The 20,851-nt window shown below is 37.8% G+C and overlaps 1 protein-coding gene across 8 annotated transcripts in view; it reads right to left on the reverse strand.

Annotated features, from left to right (window-relative positions):
* Window positions 1-20,851, reverse strand: part of LOC115219667 (DNA excision repair protein ERCC-6-like 2) — a 52,582-nt gene that overhangs the window by 7,940 nt on the left and 23,791 nt on the right. For 7 of the 8 annotated variants that reach the window (XM_036509595.1, XM_036509597.1, XM_036509596.1 and 4 more), the window contains exons 9-20: window positions 19,743-19,858; window positions 18,870-18,953; window positions 16,963-17,111; window positions 14,892-15,116; window positions 13,615-13,686; window positions 11,368-11,513; window positions 10,078-10,173; window positions 9,414-9,513; window positions 8,195-8,347; window positions 6,797-7,046; window positions 4,273-4,424; window positions 3,087-3,220 (exon numbers count right to left, since the gene is read on the reverse strand). In XM_036509595.1, coding sequence (XP_036365488.1) covers window positions 3,087-3,220; window positions 4,273-4,424; window positions 6,797-7,046; window positions 8,195-8,347; window positions 9,414-9,513; window positions 10,078-10,173; window positions 11,368-11,513; window positions 13,615-13,686; window positions 14,892-15,116; window positions 16,963-17,111; window positions 18,870-18,953; window positions 19,743-19,858 — 1,677 coding nt within the window. The remainder of the gene's footprint in view (window positions 1-3,086; window positions 3,221-4,272; window positions 4,425-6,796; window positions 7,047-8,194; window positions 8,348-9,413; window positions 9,514-10,077; window positions 10,174-11,367; window positions 11,514-13,614; window positions 13,687-14,891; window positions 15,117-16,962; window positions 17,112-18,869; window positions 18,954-19,742; window positions 19,859-20,851) is intronic. The other variant, XM_036509602.1, reaches the window with a different exon arrangement.

Raw genomic sequence — 20,851 nt, forward strand, 5'->3', positions numbered from 1 at the left:
GGCAATGTATATTCAGACGCATTTTGTGATGTTGGGCGCGGAAATACCTTAAGCTAAGCCTGAAAGCAATGAAGTCATAAAAGAATCATCCATAACTTGCAGTAAGCAACATTTATTAAAATAAAAGTATTCAGAACACAGAATAACATGTAACAAAAACAATTTGCAAACATATTTACATTCCCATATAACAGTTAAGAACATCACCATTATTGTATTACGCATGTGTGGAAGTGTTTGTTCGACTAAGCGCTGCTGGCTTAATTACGCACAGCTTAAGTTAGAGAAGGAGTGCATATTATACACAAGGTTTAGGTTTTTCAGAGGTACAGCCCCTTAAAAATACCCTGCGTATTATATTCAAGGGCGGACTATACTCGAAGATTTACGGTAATTATAGTTCTTAAATCTGACAGATAAATGCAGCTAGGTTCACTAGTGTAATCAGTAGCACACTCGGTCACATAAACAAAGAGGTGTGGGTTCAAGTCCCATGCGTACAGGAAAACCTACTTTTTCTCCGTCGAGAGGCTTATATGCCCTATTATTAGACTATTTTCTTTAGTCATTGCACGGTGAATGTTATAAGCTTTAAGCTTTTAAAATTCTATATTATTTACAGATTTGTAAAAATCGGCACTGCTTAACAAAACCATTCACAGTAAAATATATATACATACTATATATTATATGGAGGCACATGGCCTAGTTGTGTTCCGGCAGGGAGTGGTGGCAATCCCTGCTGTATGCTTTTGCCACAACTTTTGTCTCACTTTTTCTTCTGTTGGCCTGCTCGCTTGGCCAGCGGGGTGGCATCATTCGAAGGCTAAAACAATGCGAAGCGCATTGTGACCAGCGATGTGTAGCAACATCTAATAGCCTGGTTGGTCACGTAATCACATGATGTATAAAGCAGGGGACTTACATTTGAGGGATCGCGGGTTCGAATCTCAGACCAGGCAATGTGTATGTTTATGAGTGAAACACCTAAGCTCCATGCAGCTCCAGCAAAAGATAATGGCAAACTTCTGCTGACTCTTTCGTCACAACTTTCTCTCACTCCTTCCTCCTGCATCTTGCAGCTCACCTGTGACGGACCGGCATCCCATCCAGGTGGGGAACCTATACGTCAAGGAAACCAGGAAACTAGCCCTTATGAGCCAGGCATGGCTCGAGAAGGAACAAACAACAACAATATATTATATAAATATATATTTATTTATATGTATATGATGATGATGATTGCTTCATTCAGTCAGATGGTTGGTGTCTCGCATTCAGTTAAGAAATGAAATGATAGCGAGACATCTGCATGGCATTGGATTTAAGTGACAAAAGCTTGTACAACACTTTTGCTATTTTCTACATCCTCAAAGGTGAAAGAGTGGGTGTGTGGTAAGTAGCTTGCTTACCAACCACATGTTTCTGGGTTCAGTCCCACTGTATGGTACCTTGGGCAAGTGTCTTCTACTATAGCCTCAGGCAAACCAAAGCCTTGTGAGTGGATTTGGTAGACGGAATCTGAAAGAAGCCAGTCATACTCCACCTGCCTTCGTCTTTTGTTTATTTTCGTAAACCTTCCCGTTATATGTATATGTATATGTATATGTTTGTATATGTGTTTGTCCCCCACCATCGCTTGACAACCGATGTTGGTGTGTTTACATCCCCGTAACTTAGTGGCTTGGCAAAAGAGACTAATAGAATAAGTACCAGGCTTACAAAGAATAAGTCCTGGGGTCAATTTGTTTGACTAAAGCAGTGCTCCAGTATGGCTACAGTCAAATGACTGAAACAAATGTAAAAATGAAAGAATTGTAGGTTCCAGTGACAAGCATCGCAATATAACTGGTACTTTTTGTTATAAAGTGGATCCTCATCCATTTGTATGCTGTTGTTGGCACTGTAATATTCTTGTTGCCACTATTATGTTGTGGCAATATTCTTCTTATCTTTAACTCGTCTATCAGGCTATCGCCGATAGCTCCACAAGACAATGACTTTGAAACGTCTGCGTTGATGGTAATTCAAACTCGTATATATCACGTAACTGACACTGACTCCAACTGAGAACTCCTACAACGACTCTACTACAACTGATTGACTGTCTACAATGACTGACTGTCTGACTTTATAGTGGCTGGTTCATACCATTTTTCCATGTGGGAAGCAGTATACCATTTCAGTACAACACTATTTTGACTGCAAGTTTTATATCAGAGTATTTTCCTCCTATAGGAGCTGCCTTCCAACCAGCTTTGTCAAAAATAATGGGAGCCTCCTTTACCTCTGGGAAATCTATTTAATCCATAGATGGAACCCTGACTACAACTACTTTTTGGGGTCAGAACAGACCAGAGACTAATGGTAATTTTCAGGGATAACCCCATGCTCTCCACAACTCCACATGACAGTATCATGGCAAATGGCAGGGCTATTTGGGGTGAAGTCAAGAGGGGAGTAATTAGCAATAGCAGAGATGGATAAAGATAAGGGTGGGTGATGAGATGTAACCAAAAGTAGGTGAAGAGTGGTAACAGAGTTGGTCTACAGGGGAGAGAGAGTGATGACTGGCAGGACAGCAGAGTAAAGTTAGCATGTATAGGGTAGGGCAATGATTGGGGACCAATACAGCTTCATATATGTAAGCTTAGTAATGGGTAAAGGGCAGAGGGATGGAGTGAGGAAGATGATGTAGTCAACATGTAGTGGAGGGGCAGGAGAGTCAAGGGCATAAGGGGAGAGGAAGGTGGGGTTGAAGGCAACATTTCAACCCCACTATGTGTGTGTGTACATGTATATGCATGCGTGTGTGTGTATGTGTGTGTTTGCATGTGTGATAATAATCAAAGCCTTTCTCTCTCTCTGTTTGCATACATGTGCATGTGTGCATGTGTTAGAGCACAGCTGGGTACGTTCCCCCAGACACACACATAAGGTAACAACAATCAAAGCATCCCTCTCTCTATGTGTGTGTGTGTGTTTGCACGCATGTGCATGTGTGCATGTGCTTCTTTGATTGCAGATGAGTAGATGCACACACACACACACACACACACATAGTAATAATAATCAAATCAGCCTACCTCACAACTGCCACTGGTGTTTCTCCATAAATCATTTGATTTTCACCAAATGGAATACATTTAGGAGCATTGTAATCTTTAATTTTCGTCATCTTTTTCCTTTTCTTACTAGTCTTTCGACTGTCAGGTGACTGCTGAAAAGAAAACGAACAAAAAATACCCAAACTTAGAGACCAATTCAGGAGAGGTATGTGCCATTGCAGCACATCACTGCATCCACCGTTTGTCAGTATTTGCTTGGGTCATCCTCGGTAACCCCTCTCAGCAGTCAGTCCCCATCTCCATGAGATGCTTCCTCATCTGTCATGACCATGTGGCACATCGCCAACCACATCCCAACCACATCCTCAGAGAAGAGAACACCATACGCAGGATCCAGCTTCGAAAAGCAAGCAACAGGACTCAGTGTAGGGAGAACATTCTGTTGTAAAATCAATTGGTTCTAAAGCATTGCAAACCATCTCATCCATCTCACAAATCATTTAGTTATTTTTAGTTATTTTCATGATTTAAAAATGTTTTAAAGAAGCTTTATAAAGTGCAAAATATTTGTCAGATCCCATCTCTTTTACTCTTTTTGCTCTTTTACTTGTTTCAGTCATTTGACTGCAGCCATGCTGGAGCACCACCTTTAGTCAAGCAAATCGACCCCAGGACTTATTCTTTGTAAGCCTAGTACTTATTCTATTGGTCTCTTTTGCTGAACTGCTAAGTAAAAGAGTAAAATTGTAAAAGAGTAACTAGTGCTAAAATACCAATTAAAAATATCTTAGTTCTATTCTCAGTACATCTGATACTTATTGATCATCTATATATTTGTTTTTCTATCTTGGGAGGGTCATTATGCCACACTGATTCTTTTTTCACTTCTTCCTTTTTTTATTTGTGAATGGGTTGACTATTTAACCATTTAACTAATCAATTGTTTGATTAGTCATTCAGTCAATCAATCAATGAGCTAAGTTTATCAAAGTTCTTTCATCTCTATCTGCACCCTCTTCAATGCTGTAGCCTAATACATGAGTTCACATCAAGAATCTTGCACACCAAATACAAAAACGAAATCTAAATATTGATCAGAAATTTGCCTAACTTTGATCTTTAGATCTACTGAAGCAGATATAATGAGGGTCAAGCAAAGAATAACAACAAAAGCAAAGAAATATAATGAAACTAAAAGTAATACCTGGGCATAAGGTTCACACTCCATGGCCAGTTGCTGAGAGTTCTTCTGATCTTGTAAAACTTCTTCCATGGCACACTTACTCATGTGGTCTTCAGCACGACTTGCACCAGTTATCTGTCGGTTCTTATGAATATGTACCACACCATAGTTGCCTGTAAAGAATATATGAACAGGTAATAACAATGTAACTAATAATGCTCCCAAAACTACTGTCTGACAGTCAGTCTTCACCACAAAATAAACAATATGTAGGCGCAGGTGTGGCTGTGTGGTAAGTAGCTTGCTTACCAACCATATAGTTCCAGGTTCAGTCCCACAGTGTGGAACCTTAGGCAAGTGTCTTCTACTATAGCTCTAGGCCAACCAAAGCCTTGTGAGTGGATTTAGTGGACGGAAACTGAAAGAATACCATCGTATATATATATATATATATATATATATATATATATATATGTATGTGTGTGTGTGTCTGTGTTTGTCCGCTCAACATTGCTTGACAACCGATGGTGGTGTGTTTATGTCCCCGTAACTTAGCGGTTCAGCAAAAGAGACCGATGAAATGAGTACTAGTCTTACAGAGTATAAGTCCTGGGGTCGAGTTGCTCGACTAAAGGCGGTGCTCCAGCATGGCCACAGTCAAATGACTGAAACAAGTAAAAGAGTAATAGTAACAGATTGGCAAAATTGGTAAGGTGTCAGACAAAATGCCATCTGGTATCTCACAAAGTGCTGAGTTCAAATTTCATTGGGGTATGACTTTGCTTTTCATTTTGTTAGACCTGATGAATTAGTAACAGTATTAGAGTTGAAGTAAGTTTTTTTTTCTTCTTTTACATCTCAAGTATTTCGACAGATATCATCTTACTCTCATCTACTTGAGACAGGTTTATAAACAGGTATGTGTTAGGCTGGCAGAAACGTTAGCACGCCGGGCGAAATGCGTAGCCGTATTTCGTCTGCCGTTACGTTGTGAGTTCAAATTCCGCCAAGGTCGACTTTGCCTTTCATCCTTTCGGGGTCGATAAATTAAGTACCAGTTACGAACTGGGGTCGATATAATCGACTTAATACCTATGTCTGTCCTTGTTTGTCCCCTCTATGTTTAGCCCCTTGTGGGTAATAAAGAAATAGGTATGTGTTAGGCTCGCCCCTTGCAAGCCACTCCAGTTGAGCATCCCTGATCTTGTGGGCTCATAGGTGCTGGTGCTAAATAAAAAGCACCCAGTACATTCTGTAGAGTGTTTTAGCGTTAGGAAGGACATCTAGCTGTAGAAACCATGCCAAAACAGACATGGAACCTGAACAGCCCCTCAGTCAGTCAGCTCCTGTCAAACCGTCCAGCCCATGCCAGCTTGGAAAACGGATGTTAAATTATGATGATGATCTTCGTCAAGGAGAGAACGACAAATTGGATTCATGATGATATAAAGTGAGCAAAGCTACAATTAGAACTAAGATGCTGATACAGTGATATAAGAGAACAAGAGTGATGAAAATTGGGTGAATAAATGTCTGTTTGTATTCTTTTCATAATCTGAAAAATGGTTAGTTAGTTCTTTAGTGACATGCTATCCCATGTACCCCCTCTTGTTCTGCTTATTCTATTTTGTCTTTCACACACACACAGGCCAATGCATGCACAGTTAGGGATATACACTACAGAAATACAAAATGGAATAAACAGAACAAGAAGAGATTATGTGGGACAGAGAACAGAGAGTAGAGGTTAGTTAATTACTGAATTGAGAATTTTTCAGTACTTCTGATTCATGTCTTCAATTCCTCCTTCTCATCCCTGACAGTTTTAAGTTCTTTGACAATGCATCCAGTGTTTTCTAGCCATTGGTTGATGTTACCAACCGCTTCCCCAGTTACCATGTGAAGTTTACCACAGAAGAACTTCAGCTTCTTGCTCCTAGTTACATCAGCAGTGATAAATAAATGTCAACTTGTACTTTTGTATTGTCTCTATAATAAATGGGATGTCTTGGGATAATGCTTTATTAGTCATGTTGTGATGCCAGGAGATATTTAGAACAGTGGGCAGCATTCTGGTGTACATGTCATTTAGAGTATTGTAAGTGTCCATATTATTAAACCATTAACTAAAATTGCTTCAACTGCAATTCTGAAGTAGACTATTTTCGGTCTTTGCAGAAATGAACAATGGTAAACCAATGAAATCATACAAATAAGAAAGTTAAAGCTGAAATTAAAGAATTAAAAAGGTTCCTGGGTGACAAAACCCTGAGACAGGATTAAATTAACCCTTTCATTACTGTATTTATTTTGAGATGCTCTGTGTTTCTTTCAATTACTTTAGATATAACAAAGAATTTAGTAAAATAACTTTGTTATCATAAAGCTAGTGTTAGGAACATAAATTGTGACTAAGGTTTGGTGGAAGATTTTAATTCAAAACTTATGTAAACAAGACATTTGTATTACAAAGCCAGAGCCGGTTTCAGCCGGGTTGGTAACAAAAGGGTTAAAGAACAATCAGCAATATAGAGAATTTGAATACCAAGATCTTTAAAGGAATCCCCTCGAGCCATCAGTTCTGGGGATTCTTCTTCAGATGAGCTTTCAGTTTCCATTTCTTCTTCATCATCGTTGCTATTATCATCACTGTCATTACTGCTATCCTCGATATTGAAATCTTCTTCATCACTCCACTCATCATTTGATTCTTCTGTTTCTTTCTGCTTTACTGTAATTGAGACATATTTTGTCACTTTATGACCAGCAAGTTGTTTTTCCACTTTCTTATTTCTCTGAAGAATGAAAAGAAAAAAAAAAAACAGAAGGAAAACATTAGAGAAGCAACCTTGAGAGAAAATATTTTGTCTGTAAAGAACTCTCAGCATCATCTCAGACAGTATCTTGCCCACCAAGAAGCGGTGAGCTGGCAGAAGCATTGGCACACCAAGCGAGGCGCTTAGCAGTGTTTCGTCTGCCGTTACGTTCCGAGTTCAAATTCTGCCAAGGTCAACTTTGCCTTTCATCCTTTCAGGGTCGATAAATAAAGTACCAGTTATGCACTGGGGTCAATATAATCGACTTAATCCCTTTGTCTGTCCTTGTTTTCCCCCTTTATGTTTTGCCCCTTGTAGGCAATAAAGAAATAAGCAACTGACGTTGGTGTTGTTGCTGTTGTTGTTGCTGCTGCTGTTGTTGTTGTTACTGCTACTGCTGCTGCTGCTGTTGTTGCTGTTGTTGTTCAGCTCTAAGTTAGCCAAGATTAAGCAAACTTCTGATCAGAAGCATTGCATCTATGACAATCCTGTCTTGAGATATAAACTTCTTGACCATACAGCCATACCAGTATGTTACATAAAAAAAAGGGTTAGCAAATTAATGAGTAAGTACCATCGTGAGTTCTGGGACCCATAGGGTCAGTTACCCAGTTTCCGTGGCATGTAGGTGACCGAGATTACAACATTACTCCTCAGCAAGATGCCAGGTTATTGTATAGTCACTCATTAACAGTAGAGTGTACTGGAGAAATGTGAGATGAAGACGATTTGCACAAGAACACAATGCACCATCCAACCTGGGAATGGAAACCCTAACTACTAAGTCACACACCTCCACTGAGCAGACTGGAGAAGCATGAAATTAAGTGTCTTTCTCAAAAATACAGCACAGGGTTAGTCAAAGAATTGAACCTGCAACCTTATGATCATGAACTCAGCAGTCAAACCACTAGACCATGTACTTCAACTTAAACATATGACCCCCATATTCTAAATACTGAACCATGAGCTTTCAAGTTAAATTAGTAATAGCATGAATAGAAGCAAGCAAAAGTCTCTATCACATTTGTCTCTTCCTGTCCTGTTTAGGACAGGGAGAGACATGTGGGATGGAGAGTCACTGAAGAGGTCACAGGGTGTGTGACAAAGTATCCTTTTCCACTTACCTCAAGAATATTTTCAACTAGAGACGACTGTTTTTCAGAGAAAGAAAACATGTTTTTCAAACCAAACAGTTCTCCCTTGCGTTGTTGATCCCCTTGAATGCCAAAGAAATAACGTTTGGCATTTTCAGTTCCAATAACCACTTTCTCCAATTGCTGAAATATAGTTAATAAAGAATTATTTTTGAGAAATTACAAAGGTTATTATAACAGGCATAAATTATGATACTGCCTATATGGTTACACCGTTTTATGAAGTATATAAATAATTTGAAGACACACTCACACACACACACACACACACACACACACATGAGCACATGCACAGACACATGCATATTTGCACATCTGCACACACACACAAACTGTTGCACACACACACAAACTGTAGCATACACGCACGCACACATACACAAACACACACACACACACAAAACATGTTTCCATATGATGCCCCATCAATTAAGGCATTGGCAAGCTTGAGGCAAGAAGACACAAGCCCAGAGTGTCTCATAGTGAGGTTGAACCCTAACCACTAAGTCACGCACCTCCACATATATATATATATAATGTTAAAGTGTGATATATTTTAACTTCTAAAGGCAAATTCATGCCAGTTACCATAGAGAAAAATTTTATGATAAAAAGATGTAAAGTCCAGAGTTGCTTCACTTTGGTATTTCCCATTGAAAATGGTTAAAGAGCTAGAAACATGTCTGAGAATCTGACACTGGAGAATTACTGGACAGAAATTGTGTTTTTCCACCTTTTTACCATAAAAAAGAATATTTCCCTCCATGGTAACTGTAGTGAACTTGAAATTTGTTACAAACATATCTTAACTAACCTAAAGTTTGCATATATACATATATCATCATCATCATCATCATTTAATGTTTGCTTTACATGCTGGCATGGGTTGGACAGTTTGACCAGAACTGGCAAGTTGGGGAGCTGCACCAAACTCCAGTCTGATTTGGCATGGTTTCTATGGCTGGATGCCCTTCCTAACACCATACACAAACAGAGGATTCCTTTAGTTTCTGTCTACCAAATCCACTCAAAGCTTTGGTCAACCTGGGGCTATAGTAGAAAACATTAGCCCAAGATGCCACACAGTGGAACTGAACCTAGAACCATGTGGTTGAGAAGCAAACTTCTTATTACACAGCCACAAATATTAATATTAATTCAAAACATTGTTTATTTACATAACACATACCTGTTTATAAACCTGTCTTAAGTAGATGTTCTCTTCAATAGAGCAAGATGATATCAGTCGAAACACTTGAACATCACGTCGCTGTCCAATCCGATAAGCCCTATAATGGAAATAAAAAGATAATTAATTATTGTAATTAATAATAATTATTTTTTGAAAAGTAAGAAGGCAATGGAAAAGTATTTAGTTCATTGTATTAACCATATTATGCTACTAATATTCACTTTTCCACAGATTCTGTGATTGTTCTCTGACTGAGTTTTATCAATCTTTATTATTATTGTTGCTATTGCAATTATTATTATTATTATTATTATCAAGGTGATGAGATGGCAGAAGCATTAGCATGCTGGGCAAAATGCTTAGCAGCATTTTGCCTATTGCTACATTCTGAGTTTAAATTCTGCTGAGGCAGACTTTGCATTTCATCCTTCAGGGGTCTATAAATTAAGTACCAGTGAAACATTGGGGCCAATGTAATCGACTAGTCCCCTCACCCCAAATTTCAGGCCTTGTGCCTTTAGTGGAAAGGATTATTATTATTATTATTATTATTATTATTATTGTTATTATAGTTATTATCAATATTGTTATTGTTATTATTATGATTAAGGTTGATCCAATCATTTTGCTGGGTTGCAGCTTAAGTGACAATACAACTGACCGATCTTGTGCCTGCAAGTCATGGCTAGGGTTCCAGTTTGGGTCAAAGATGATGACCACATTAGCACCAGTTATATTTAAACCAAGTCCACCAGCTCTGCAAGAGAGAGAAAGAGACAAAATACAAAACATTTTAATAAATGATGATGAAGATGATGATGAGAGGCAGAAAGAGTGAGGGGGATGGAAAGAAGGAGGGAAAGAGGGAAAGAAGGAGAGAGAGGAGAGAAAGAGGGAGAGAAAGATAGAGTAGGAGAGAGGGCAGGAGGGAAGAAGAAGGAAGGAAGAGAGAGAGAGACAGAAAGAAACATTGAGGGAGAAAGAGAATGAGAGAGAATGAGAAAGAGAATGAGAGAGAATGAGACAGACAGAGAGAGAGAAAGAGAGAAAGCGAATCAGGGAAATATTAAAACATTTATGTTAAATAAGTTAGTGATGAATTGGTGACACCAAATATGCGGTGCCAAAACAGCTGTACCCAAACATCTCATATTCGTGTAACTAGTTGGTTCAATCCTCATCACAAAACACCATAAAACAAAGAAAACGCTACAGGGGACTTAACCCTTTAGTGTTCACATCATTCTGCCAAAATTAATGCTTTTTTATCCACATTGTTTTGAACTAATCAGGCATTATCTTGTAGCTATGAAATTTTGATGAGGTAGCTGTTAATTTTTAAAACGATATAGTAGGGTTGGTCTGAGAGACCAGATCTGGCCAGTTTGAACATAAAACAAGCAGAATACTTTTGGCCGGATATGGCCGGTTTAAATGCTAAAGGGTTAAGTTTGCTTAATCTTTTTTGTGTGGTTAACCTTTTAGCATTTAAACTGGTCAGATCAGTCCAAATATTCTACTGGTTTTATGTTCAAACTGGCCAAATCTAGCCTGACACTAACAAGTGTCTTCTTGAGCTTCAGTGAGTGAATTTTGTAGATGGAAACTGCATGGAAGCCCATTATATATATATATATATATATATATATATTTTTGTGTGTGTGTGTGTATGTGTGTGCCTTTGCATCTGCGTCTGTCTCTCTCTCTCACATACACACACACTCACACTGTTTTACAACCATAACTTAGCAGTCCAACAAAAAAGGGCTGATAGAATAAGTACCAAACTCAAAAAATAAGTGCTTGGGTTGGTTTGTTTGACTAAACCCTTCGAAGAAGTGCCCCAGCATGGTCACAATCTAATAACTGAAACAAGTAAAAGACTGAAACAACAACAGACTAGCAAACAGCACAGCTTTTACCACAAGAATTGGTAAAGAATGAAGCTTACTTGGTTGAAATTAGACATATGAATATGCTTGGGTCATTGTTGAATTCCTGGACAATTGTTGATCGGTTCTTGGGGCTTACTTGACCATCAATACGACAGAACTCATAAAGAGCAGTTTGAAGGTAAACCTCCAAAATGTCTAACAGCTGAAAATAAAGAATAAAATGAAGTTATGTTAACAAGGAGTGGCTGTGTGGTAAGTAACTTGCTTACAAACCACATGATTCCGTGGTACCTTGGGCAAGTGTCTTTTACTATAGCCTCGGGCCGACCAAAGCCTTGTGAGTGGATTTGGTAGACGGAAACTGAAAGAAACCCATCGTATGTATGTATATATATATGTGTGTGTGTGTATGTTTGTTTGTCTGTGTTTGTCCTCCCAACATCGCTTGACAACCGATGCTGGTGTGTTTACGTCCTCTGTAACCTAGCAGTTCGGCAAAAGAGACCAATAGAATAAGTACTAGGCTTACAAAGATTTGCTCAACTAAACGCGGTGCTCCAGCATGGCCGCAGTCAAATGACTGAAACTAGTAAGAGAGTAAAAGAGTAAGTCTGTATGGCAGGGTGGCCTTTAATGTTTTTTTTCATGCCTTTGTCTTTATAATGTTGAATAAGCACAAGGTATAGCTGTGTGGTTAAGAAATTTGCTTCCCACCCATGTGGTTTCGAGTTCAGTCCCGTTGCATGGAAGCTTGACCAAGAATTTTGTTTTTTTTAATATAACCATGGACCAGCCAAAGCTTTGTGAATGGTTTTGGTATATCTTAACAGAAGAAGCCCATTGTATCTCCCCCCTGGGTAGTAACCAATGGCATATGGTGGTTGTTGTACTAGGTGTGCTGCCACACCGAATACCACCAAATTTCAAGCAGGGGTATAACAAAAGTTTTCCATTAAGATTTGTAATTAAATTAATGAATAAGGTTAATATTTATAACTAATTTGCCATATTCAATGGGTGTGCAGCACACTCCTAGCACACCTGGAATATATGCCCCTGGTAATAACATGTATTAATACTTTAGCATTTTAACTGGAAATACCAGGCCCAAATATTCTACCTGCTTTAAGCTCAAAATTGGTCAGATTCGGCCTATGAGACAATGCATGATAAATTCAAGACAATATTAATTAATAAGCTTTACATTTTACAGAGTAATCTGAATTCTAAAGGGTTAATTATTCCTTGCCAAATGTTATGGCTCATAGTCTTTGTGTTCCATAGAGTAAAAACAGAATGGATTTTCCTGTCAAATACAAAAAAGATAAGGCATGGCTATGTGGTAAGAAGTCTGCTCTCAAACTACATGATTCCTGGTTCAGTCCCACTGCATGGCACCTTGGGCAAGTGTTTTCTTCTCTAGCCTTACATTTACCAAAGTCTTGTGAGTGGATTTGGTAAATATATATATATATATATATATATATATATATATATATACATGTACATATGTACATATCTACTTGTGTGTGTGTGTATCTTTGTGTTTGTTCCCTATCACCACTTGACAACTACTGTTAGTTTGTTTACATCCCCATAACTTAGCAGTTCAGCATTAAAGATCAATACTATAAGTATCAGGCTTAAAAACATTATATGTATAAGTAGTGAGGTTGATTCAGTCAATTAAAATGCTTCAAGGTGTTGTCCCCCACATGGCTGCAGTCCAATGACTAAAATAAGTAAAAGATAAGAGAAATAGAAAAAGAAGCTTGCTTCCCAACCACATGGTTCCAGGTTCAGTTCCAATGCATGGCACCTTGGGCAAGTGTCTTTTACTATAGCCTTGGGCCAATCAAAGCCTTGTGAGTGAATTTGGTAAACGAAAACTGAAAGAAGCCTATTGCATGTATATATATATATATATGTGTGTGTGTGTGTATGTATTTGTGTGTTTGTTTTTGTTCTTCCACCATAACTTGACAGCCAATGTTGGTGTGTTTACATCCCCATAACTTAGCAGTTCAGCAAAAGACCCCTCTGGAATAAGTACTAGGCTTACAAAGAACAAGTCCCAGAGTTCATTAGTTCAACTAAAGGTGGTGCTCCAGCATGGCCAAAGTGAAATGATTGAAACAAGTAAAAGAGTAAGAGACTAAAGAGTAAAGAGTAACGCAAAACAATCTGAGGTTCCCCCACCCACCCACCTACCCACCTTGCCCACAAAAGAAAACCAAAAATGTTAAGTGTGATTCTTTAATTTATGATTTTTAGGTTATATTATATAAAGAAATGTAACTTACCTGTGTTCTGTATGAAAAGAGCAAAACTTTGGAATGGTTTTTATGGAATGTATCAAGTAGTTCTTTGAGTACCTGCAACACAAGAATCAATTCATGAGTTAGATTTTTCAACTGAATGTTTTTCACATATATATATATATATATATATATATATATATATATATATATATATATATATATATATATACAGGGTGGCCCAAAAGTAGGTTTACAATTATTCGACTATCTCTTTTGCATTCATATATTAACAGTTTAGATCTTGGTTATAAAAAAAATATGAAACCATTATTCAGCAAAATGGAGCACCTCCACATTATGCGTTGACAGTAAGAGACTACCTTAACCAAGCCTTTCCACAGTGTTGGTTTGGAAGACGGGGCAGCATCGAATGGCTACCAATGGATTTCTGCTTTTGAGGTGTTATAAAGGTTTATGAGAAGAATGATGATGATGATGATGATGATTTACAGTTTGTTAAAACATGGCAGAACATGTAGAATTGTTAAAGTGTTGACTAGAGTGTCTTACGATATTTGTTCCAACTCTTTTTGCACTGAGTTCAAATCCTGCCGAGGTCTGTACAGAGCCTGTCCCAATTTCCTGTCCTACAAACTTATATTGGTCTGGTACAACAAATACCTATTTCTTTATTACCCACAAGGGGCTAAACACAGAGGGGACAAACAAGGACAGACATAGGTATTAAGTCGATTACATAGACCCCAGTGCGTAACTGGTACTTAATTTATCGACCCCGAAAGAATGAGAGGCAAAGTCGACCTCGGCGGAATTTGAACTCACAAATACCACTAGCCCAGTACTTATCAGAAGGCAGGATCTGTATGGAGTTACCTTCTCTTAGATGAACAGCTAAGAGAGCTGAAAGGCCTTATCTGCCCTTGGTGTGTTGGAGTGTTTATGAACAACCTTCTTATTTCTTTATTGCCTACAAGGGGCTAAACATATAGGGGACAAACAAGGACAGACAAAGGGATTAAATTGATTACATCAACTCCAGTGCGTAACTGGTACTTAATTTATCGATCCTGAAAGGCTGAAAGGCAAAGTCTACCTTGGCAGATTTGAACTCAAAACATAAAGACAGACGAAATACCGCTATATATTTCGCCCAGTGTTATAATGTTTCTGCAAGCTCGCTGCCTTCTACCTTCTACCAGGGGCAATTTAAATGAACAACCTTCTACCAGGGGCAAATTAAATAATAAACACTTTTAAATGACTTTTCCATATTAAACTTAATGAAATACTTAACTCACCTTCATCTTACCACAGTATTTTGAGTTGGATAAGGAAAGTAAAGATTCCTTAGTTAGTTGTTGGTATTGTTGATTTGTCCGGAATATCTTATCATGAATCATCTGAAATTGGTTTGTTTTCCTTTCTGTAGAATTTCTTTGAGACAATAACAAAGCTGGGTGGTTTGCAACTTTTAGGAGGAGGTGTAGAAATTGAAAAATAAGTGATCGGCCTTTCCCTAACTTCTGAAATAAGAAAAGCAAAAAAGGAAAAAGAAATGTCAACTTTCCAGTTTTTATAACCATCTTTGGAGAATGCAACTGCTTTAACTCTTTAGGCACCAATTCTCTTGAGAATGCTTCTGGTTGTTTGGCATAAAAATTTCTTATTAACAAGTACTTATATGAAAATTAAAGCATATCTTTTAATTAGTTTCAGTTATTAGATGGCAGCCATGCTTGGGGGCACTGCCTTAAAGAATTTTTTGTCAAATGAATCGGTCCTTGAACTTATTTTTTGTTAAGCCTGGTACGCATTCTATGGGTCTTTTTTACCAAACTATTAAGTTACAAGGATATAGACACACCAACACCAATTGTCAAATGCTGAAATGGGGACACACACAGACACAATGAGACACACACACACACACACACACACAACATATATATATTGATGAAAATGGTAAGACAACTAAAGAATGAAAGAGACCTCGATATTATGTAAATAGAAGAATTTATCTGTAAATGTAATATGTGACTATTATTCGGTAGCCATGCTTTATAAGTTCTCTGTGAAGAAAGTAAAATTTTTTCGTAGTATTTTTCCGATGGCTGGATAACTGAAGAGATGGCGGCATGGATTTCCACCTCAGCATCCGAAACTCTAAGTTTTATCATGGCTACCGAATAATTGTCACATATTACATTTATATATATATATATATATATATATACAAAGGGCTTCTTTCAGTTTCCATCTACCAAATCCATTCACAAAGCTTTGGTTAGCCAAAGCTATAGCACAAGACATATGCTATTGATTAATTATAGGATTGATTAATAAATGTGATTGTTGTACCAAGGAACTATGACTCTACAGGCTTATTGGAAACATGTGTAAGCTAGCTGGAATAAAATGTATAAATGTCCATTACCTTTGTGCTTTTGCTCTTATACTCTATAATAACATACCAATTTTACTTGGTAACAAAACTTTCGATTTACAAACTGGACTGGAGATGGTTTGTTAAAGTATGGATTACCTGGATTTCTACATCCATCACAGGACAATTTTATTTTTCTTCACAGAGAACTTATAAAGCATTTCATCTGGATTGTTAGTCCTTTTTTATTTGATATATATATATATATATATATATATATATATATATATATATGACAGGCTTCTTTCGGTTTCCAACTACCAAATCCACTCACAAGGCTTTGGTCGGTCCGAGGCTATAGTAGAAGACACTTGCCAAGGTAACAGCTTTTGTGATGTCTTTGCAGCTTTATTGATAAAGTATATATATATATATATATATATATAGTATTTAATAAATCATATGGGATACACCTGGTAGTTTGCCAGTAAGACACGTTCACTGGCTTAGTGTTTGTTGGGTATGTAATTAATGAGAGAGACAGAAGATGGAAGATACAAGAATCTTTATTGATCACGGCAATCGTTCTGAGTTCATTTTAATGAGACACCTCTTGAAATCACCTGAGGTGATACACCTAAACCAGTTGTACAGCATTCAATCCATGAGGGATTGATGCTAAATAGGTTAAAACGATTGTAGTGATCAGTAGAGGTTCTTCCACATTCCATCTCTCTCATTAATTATTTATATATATACATATATATATATATACACATATATACGACAGGCTTCTTTCAGTTTCCGTCAACCAAATCCACTCACAAGGCTTTGGTCGGCCCGAGGCTATAGTAGAAGACACTTGCCCAAGGTGCCATGCAGTGGGACTGAACCCGGAACCACGTAGTTTGTAAGCAAGCTACTTACCACACAGCCACTCCTACACCTAATGTGAATTTCTGAAAAAAAAAAATGAAAGCACCAACCTTCTTACAACATTTCTTTTGGGGTTTTCCACTGCCGCATTTACAAGGATCAGAAGCCTGAAGAATGTTCTGGAAGTCTTCATTTTGAGAGATTGCCGAATGTAACTTATTCTGAAAGTCGCTTAATTTACAAAATACTATGTTGTCATCTAAAACAATAATGAAAATAATGATAATGACGATTAAAAAGATTCTAGTAATTCAAGTAATGATAATAATTCAGTTCTATATTTAAGAGATGAGGAATTATGTACGTTATTTACATTATTTACATTTGACGGATATTTGTCCTAATTTTGTTTGTTGTTAATACAACTTTTCAGCCGATATACCTTCCAGCCTTCATCAGGTGTCTTGGGGAAATTTCGAACCTGTGTTTTCATTCCTAAGGTCTTTTTCGTTGTCGTCGTTGTTGTTGTTGAGACCTGAATAAGTGGAAATCCAAAGGAGCAACATCTGTTGAATATGGAGGCTGGGTTAACACATCCCAGCCAAGCTGCAGCAATTTTTGTCTGGTTCCCAAAGCATCAAGTGCTGAAAATGAACTTTCTTATCTTCCATTTTAAAGGGTTACAGAATTAACACAGTTCATAGGAATATAAACCTTCTTCCACGAAAAGACAGCTTAAACTGTGCTCTAAATGGAGGTGTAGTCAAATCCTATTTTATGGACTCAACCATGTTCTAAAATAAGTCGAAAGGTAAGCTACTATAAATTGGCAAGAACTTTCCGGACAACCCAATATCATTTAGCTAGATTCAGTCACGAGATTATGGCCACTCTGAAATATCACTAACAAGGAATTTTAGATAACAACTCTATGTTGTATCATTTGTGCACTTGTGGACATTGCCTCCAACTTGGAAACACAGTATGTGTTTTATTGGGGTTTATGTACTACAGTATGGTTTTCTAGCCCATGTACAGGGTGATTTTACAAGACACCACTCATGAGGATGGTCATCAGCTAACAATAAGCTTGTCTGTCTCTTGACAGGTCTTGTTTTTAGACCAGCGACGTGTCTATGACTCACTCCTCACCTGGCAACCACCTAACCATGAAACAGGCAGTACTTGGTTACATAGTACCGGTTTTCAGGATTTTCTTGACCTGACCTAAGTGCTTTCGTACCGACCTCAGTACTCTAGTACCTGTTTTATGAATCTCTGAAAAGAATGTGAAGACAAACTAAGTGTCAAGGGAGGTAACTGAGTTGGAAGTTAATACTGCAATGTATATTTCATTCAAGTACTAATCCTTTTACACACATCATCATTTTTATGTTTGCTCTTTCAATGTTAACATGAGCTGGATGTGTGTGCGTGTGTGTGTGTGTGTGTGTGTACGTGTGTGTATACATACATATGTATGTATATATAAATAAAAAATATATATGTATTGAAACTAGAATCAATCAATCAATCATACATATATATATATATAAATATAAAATATATATGTATAATATACATATATATATATATTATATTTTATATTTATATATATATTATATACATACATAAATATATATACATAGAGAGAGAGAGAGAGAGACATACACACACACATATATAGAAGGAGGGGAGGAGGGACGGTAGGAGGTTGGTGGTGATAATGAGGGTGATGATGAAGACAACGAGGAATATGACAACAATAATGATGACTTATGAATTTACACAGTTTCTAAGCAATCGAATTTCATTCACAAAGCATTGGTTGTCCTGGGGCTAATGTTGTAGATACACTTGTTTGTCCAAGCGACTGTAGTGCTCTACAGTAGGATTGAACCCAGGACCACACGGTCAAGAAGTAAACATCTTAAGCACACATCCACACCATACCTATATTCAATATGTTTGCGAAAAAAAATGTAGTTTGGGCATAGAAAAAAAAATTGCAACTCACCTTTGTTAGGAAGTTGGTCTTTGATAATCATCTTAGTTCTTCGAATCATAATTTGGTCTCGGATGTCACGAAATTTTTGCTTTGCTAGAAACAATGCAAGAATAAAATAACTGATTGGAAAATTTTACCATTGTCAAGAAATGACAATAGATCGATATTATATAAGTTTAGAGGTAGAATTTAACGTGTACATAGAATTCATCGACAGACAATTCTCAACATGGAGGCCTACATCAAGTGCCTGGAGGAGGTTGTGCTACCCTGGGTCAAAAGGGTGGCTGCTGGAACAGCCTATTTCTGGCAACAGGACTCTGCACCACACCACACAATAGTCCTGTCTGTAAGTTGTCTGTCGGCTAATAGTCTGTCGACGAATTACTCTTTACTCCTTTACTCTTTTGCTTGTTTCAGTTAGACTGTGGCCATGCTGGAGCAAATCGACCCCAGGTCTTATTCTTTGTAAGCCTAGTACTTATTCTATCAGTCTCTTTTTGCTGAACTGCTAAGTTACGGGGACGTAAACACACTAGCATCAGTTGTCAAGTGATGTTGGGGGGACAAAGACAGACACACAAACACATACACACACACACACATACATACATACATATATATATATATATATATATATAATATATATATATATATATATATATATACATATATACGACAGGCTTCTTTCAGTTTCCGTCTACCAATCTACTCGCAAGTCTTTGGTTGGCCTGAGGCTGTAGTGGAAGACACTTGCCCAAGGTGCCACGCAGTGGGACTGAACCCGGAACCATGTGGTTCGTAAGCAAGCTACTTACTACACGGCCACTCCTACGCCTATGTCTGTCTATCAGAATTTAATTATGGAATATTTTGTTTTACCTTGTCGTGCTTCTGCTAGTTCCCTTTTGGTAGCATCATGCTTTTGTCCTTGCATAATAAACTTCACATACTCTTCATAAAAATCTGTTCGGTCTCCAAGGAAACCTGGTTGAGCCCTAAATATGTTGAAGACAGGAGAGGAAAAATAGAAAAAAACTGTCTGAACCAGTTTTGAAAGTGCAGAACCAATTCTGCAGAAAATTATCATAAACATGAGGGTTAACTTTGAATAAATTTTTGAGGAAACTGTTATTCATAATAGTTTTAACATCTACTTTTTGGATGGAATTTGTCAAGATGGATTTTCTGCAGCTGGATGCTCGTCCTGTCATCAAACCCCACCTGTTTCCAAGCAAGGTAATATTCCCTCATGGCCAGACATGTTTTCATGGCAGATTGGAAACAGAGGACACCACTTGCACTAGGCACACACACACACACACACACACACATGCATGCATGCACACAGAAATATACATACATATATATATAGATGATAGAGAGAGAGACAGACAGACAGACATATATATATATGATGATAGAGAGAGAGAGACAGACAGAGACAGAGACAGAGACAGAGTGACAGATAGAGAGAGAGAGACAGAGAGAGAGAGAGAGAGAGAGAAGGACATTACAATTATTGAACATAATTGACATAAACACTTTCCCTCACCTTGCAGAGAGGGGGGTGAAGGGGGGAGGGGAGGGGATAAAAAGGCAGAGGGGGAGAGGAGGCGGGAGAGGGGAGGGAGTGGCAGAGGGAGACAGAGAGGGAGAGGCAGAGGGTGACAGGAAGGGAGAGTGCCAGAGAGAACGGAGGGTGGAGTGGAGTGTGAGGAGTGGCAGAGCAGTGGGAGAGAGGAAAGAACAAGAGAAATATTAAAATGTCTGATGTCAAACAAACTCAGCCTCAAATCAGTGACGACAAATGAACAGCGCCAAAACAGCAGAACCAAAACATCTCATACTCCATACTTATATACAAATGTAAAACAATCCATAAAACATATCATAATTTTGTTCAAGACCAGATAAAAGACAAATGATTCTAGCAAACAGAAATAACAGAAACTCTTCCTATGTATTGTTGCTGATGTTTACTCAAAAGG

The sequence above is a fragment of the Octopus sinensis genome, linkage group LG15 (assembly GCF_006345805.1).
Source record: "Octopus sinensis linkage group LG15, ASM634580v1, whole genome shotgun sequence".
NCBI lineage: Eukaryota > Metazoa > Mollusca > Cephalopoda > Octopoda > Octopodidae > Octopus > Octopus sinensis.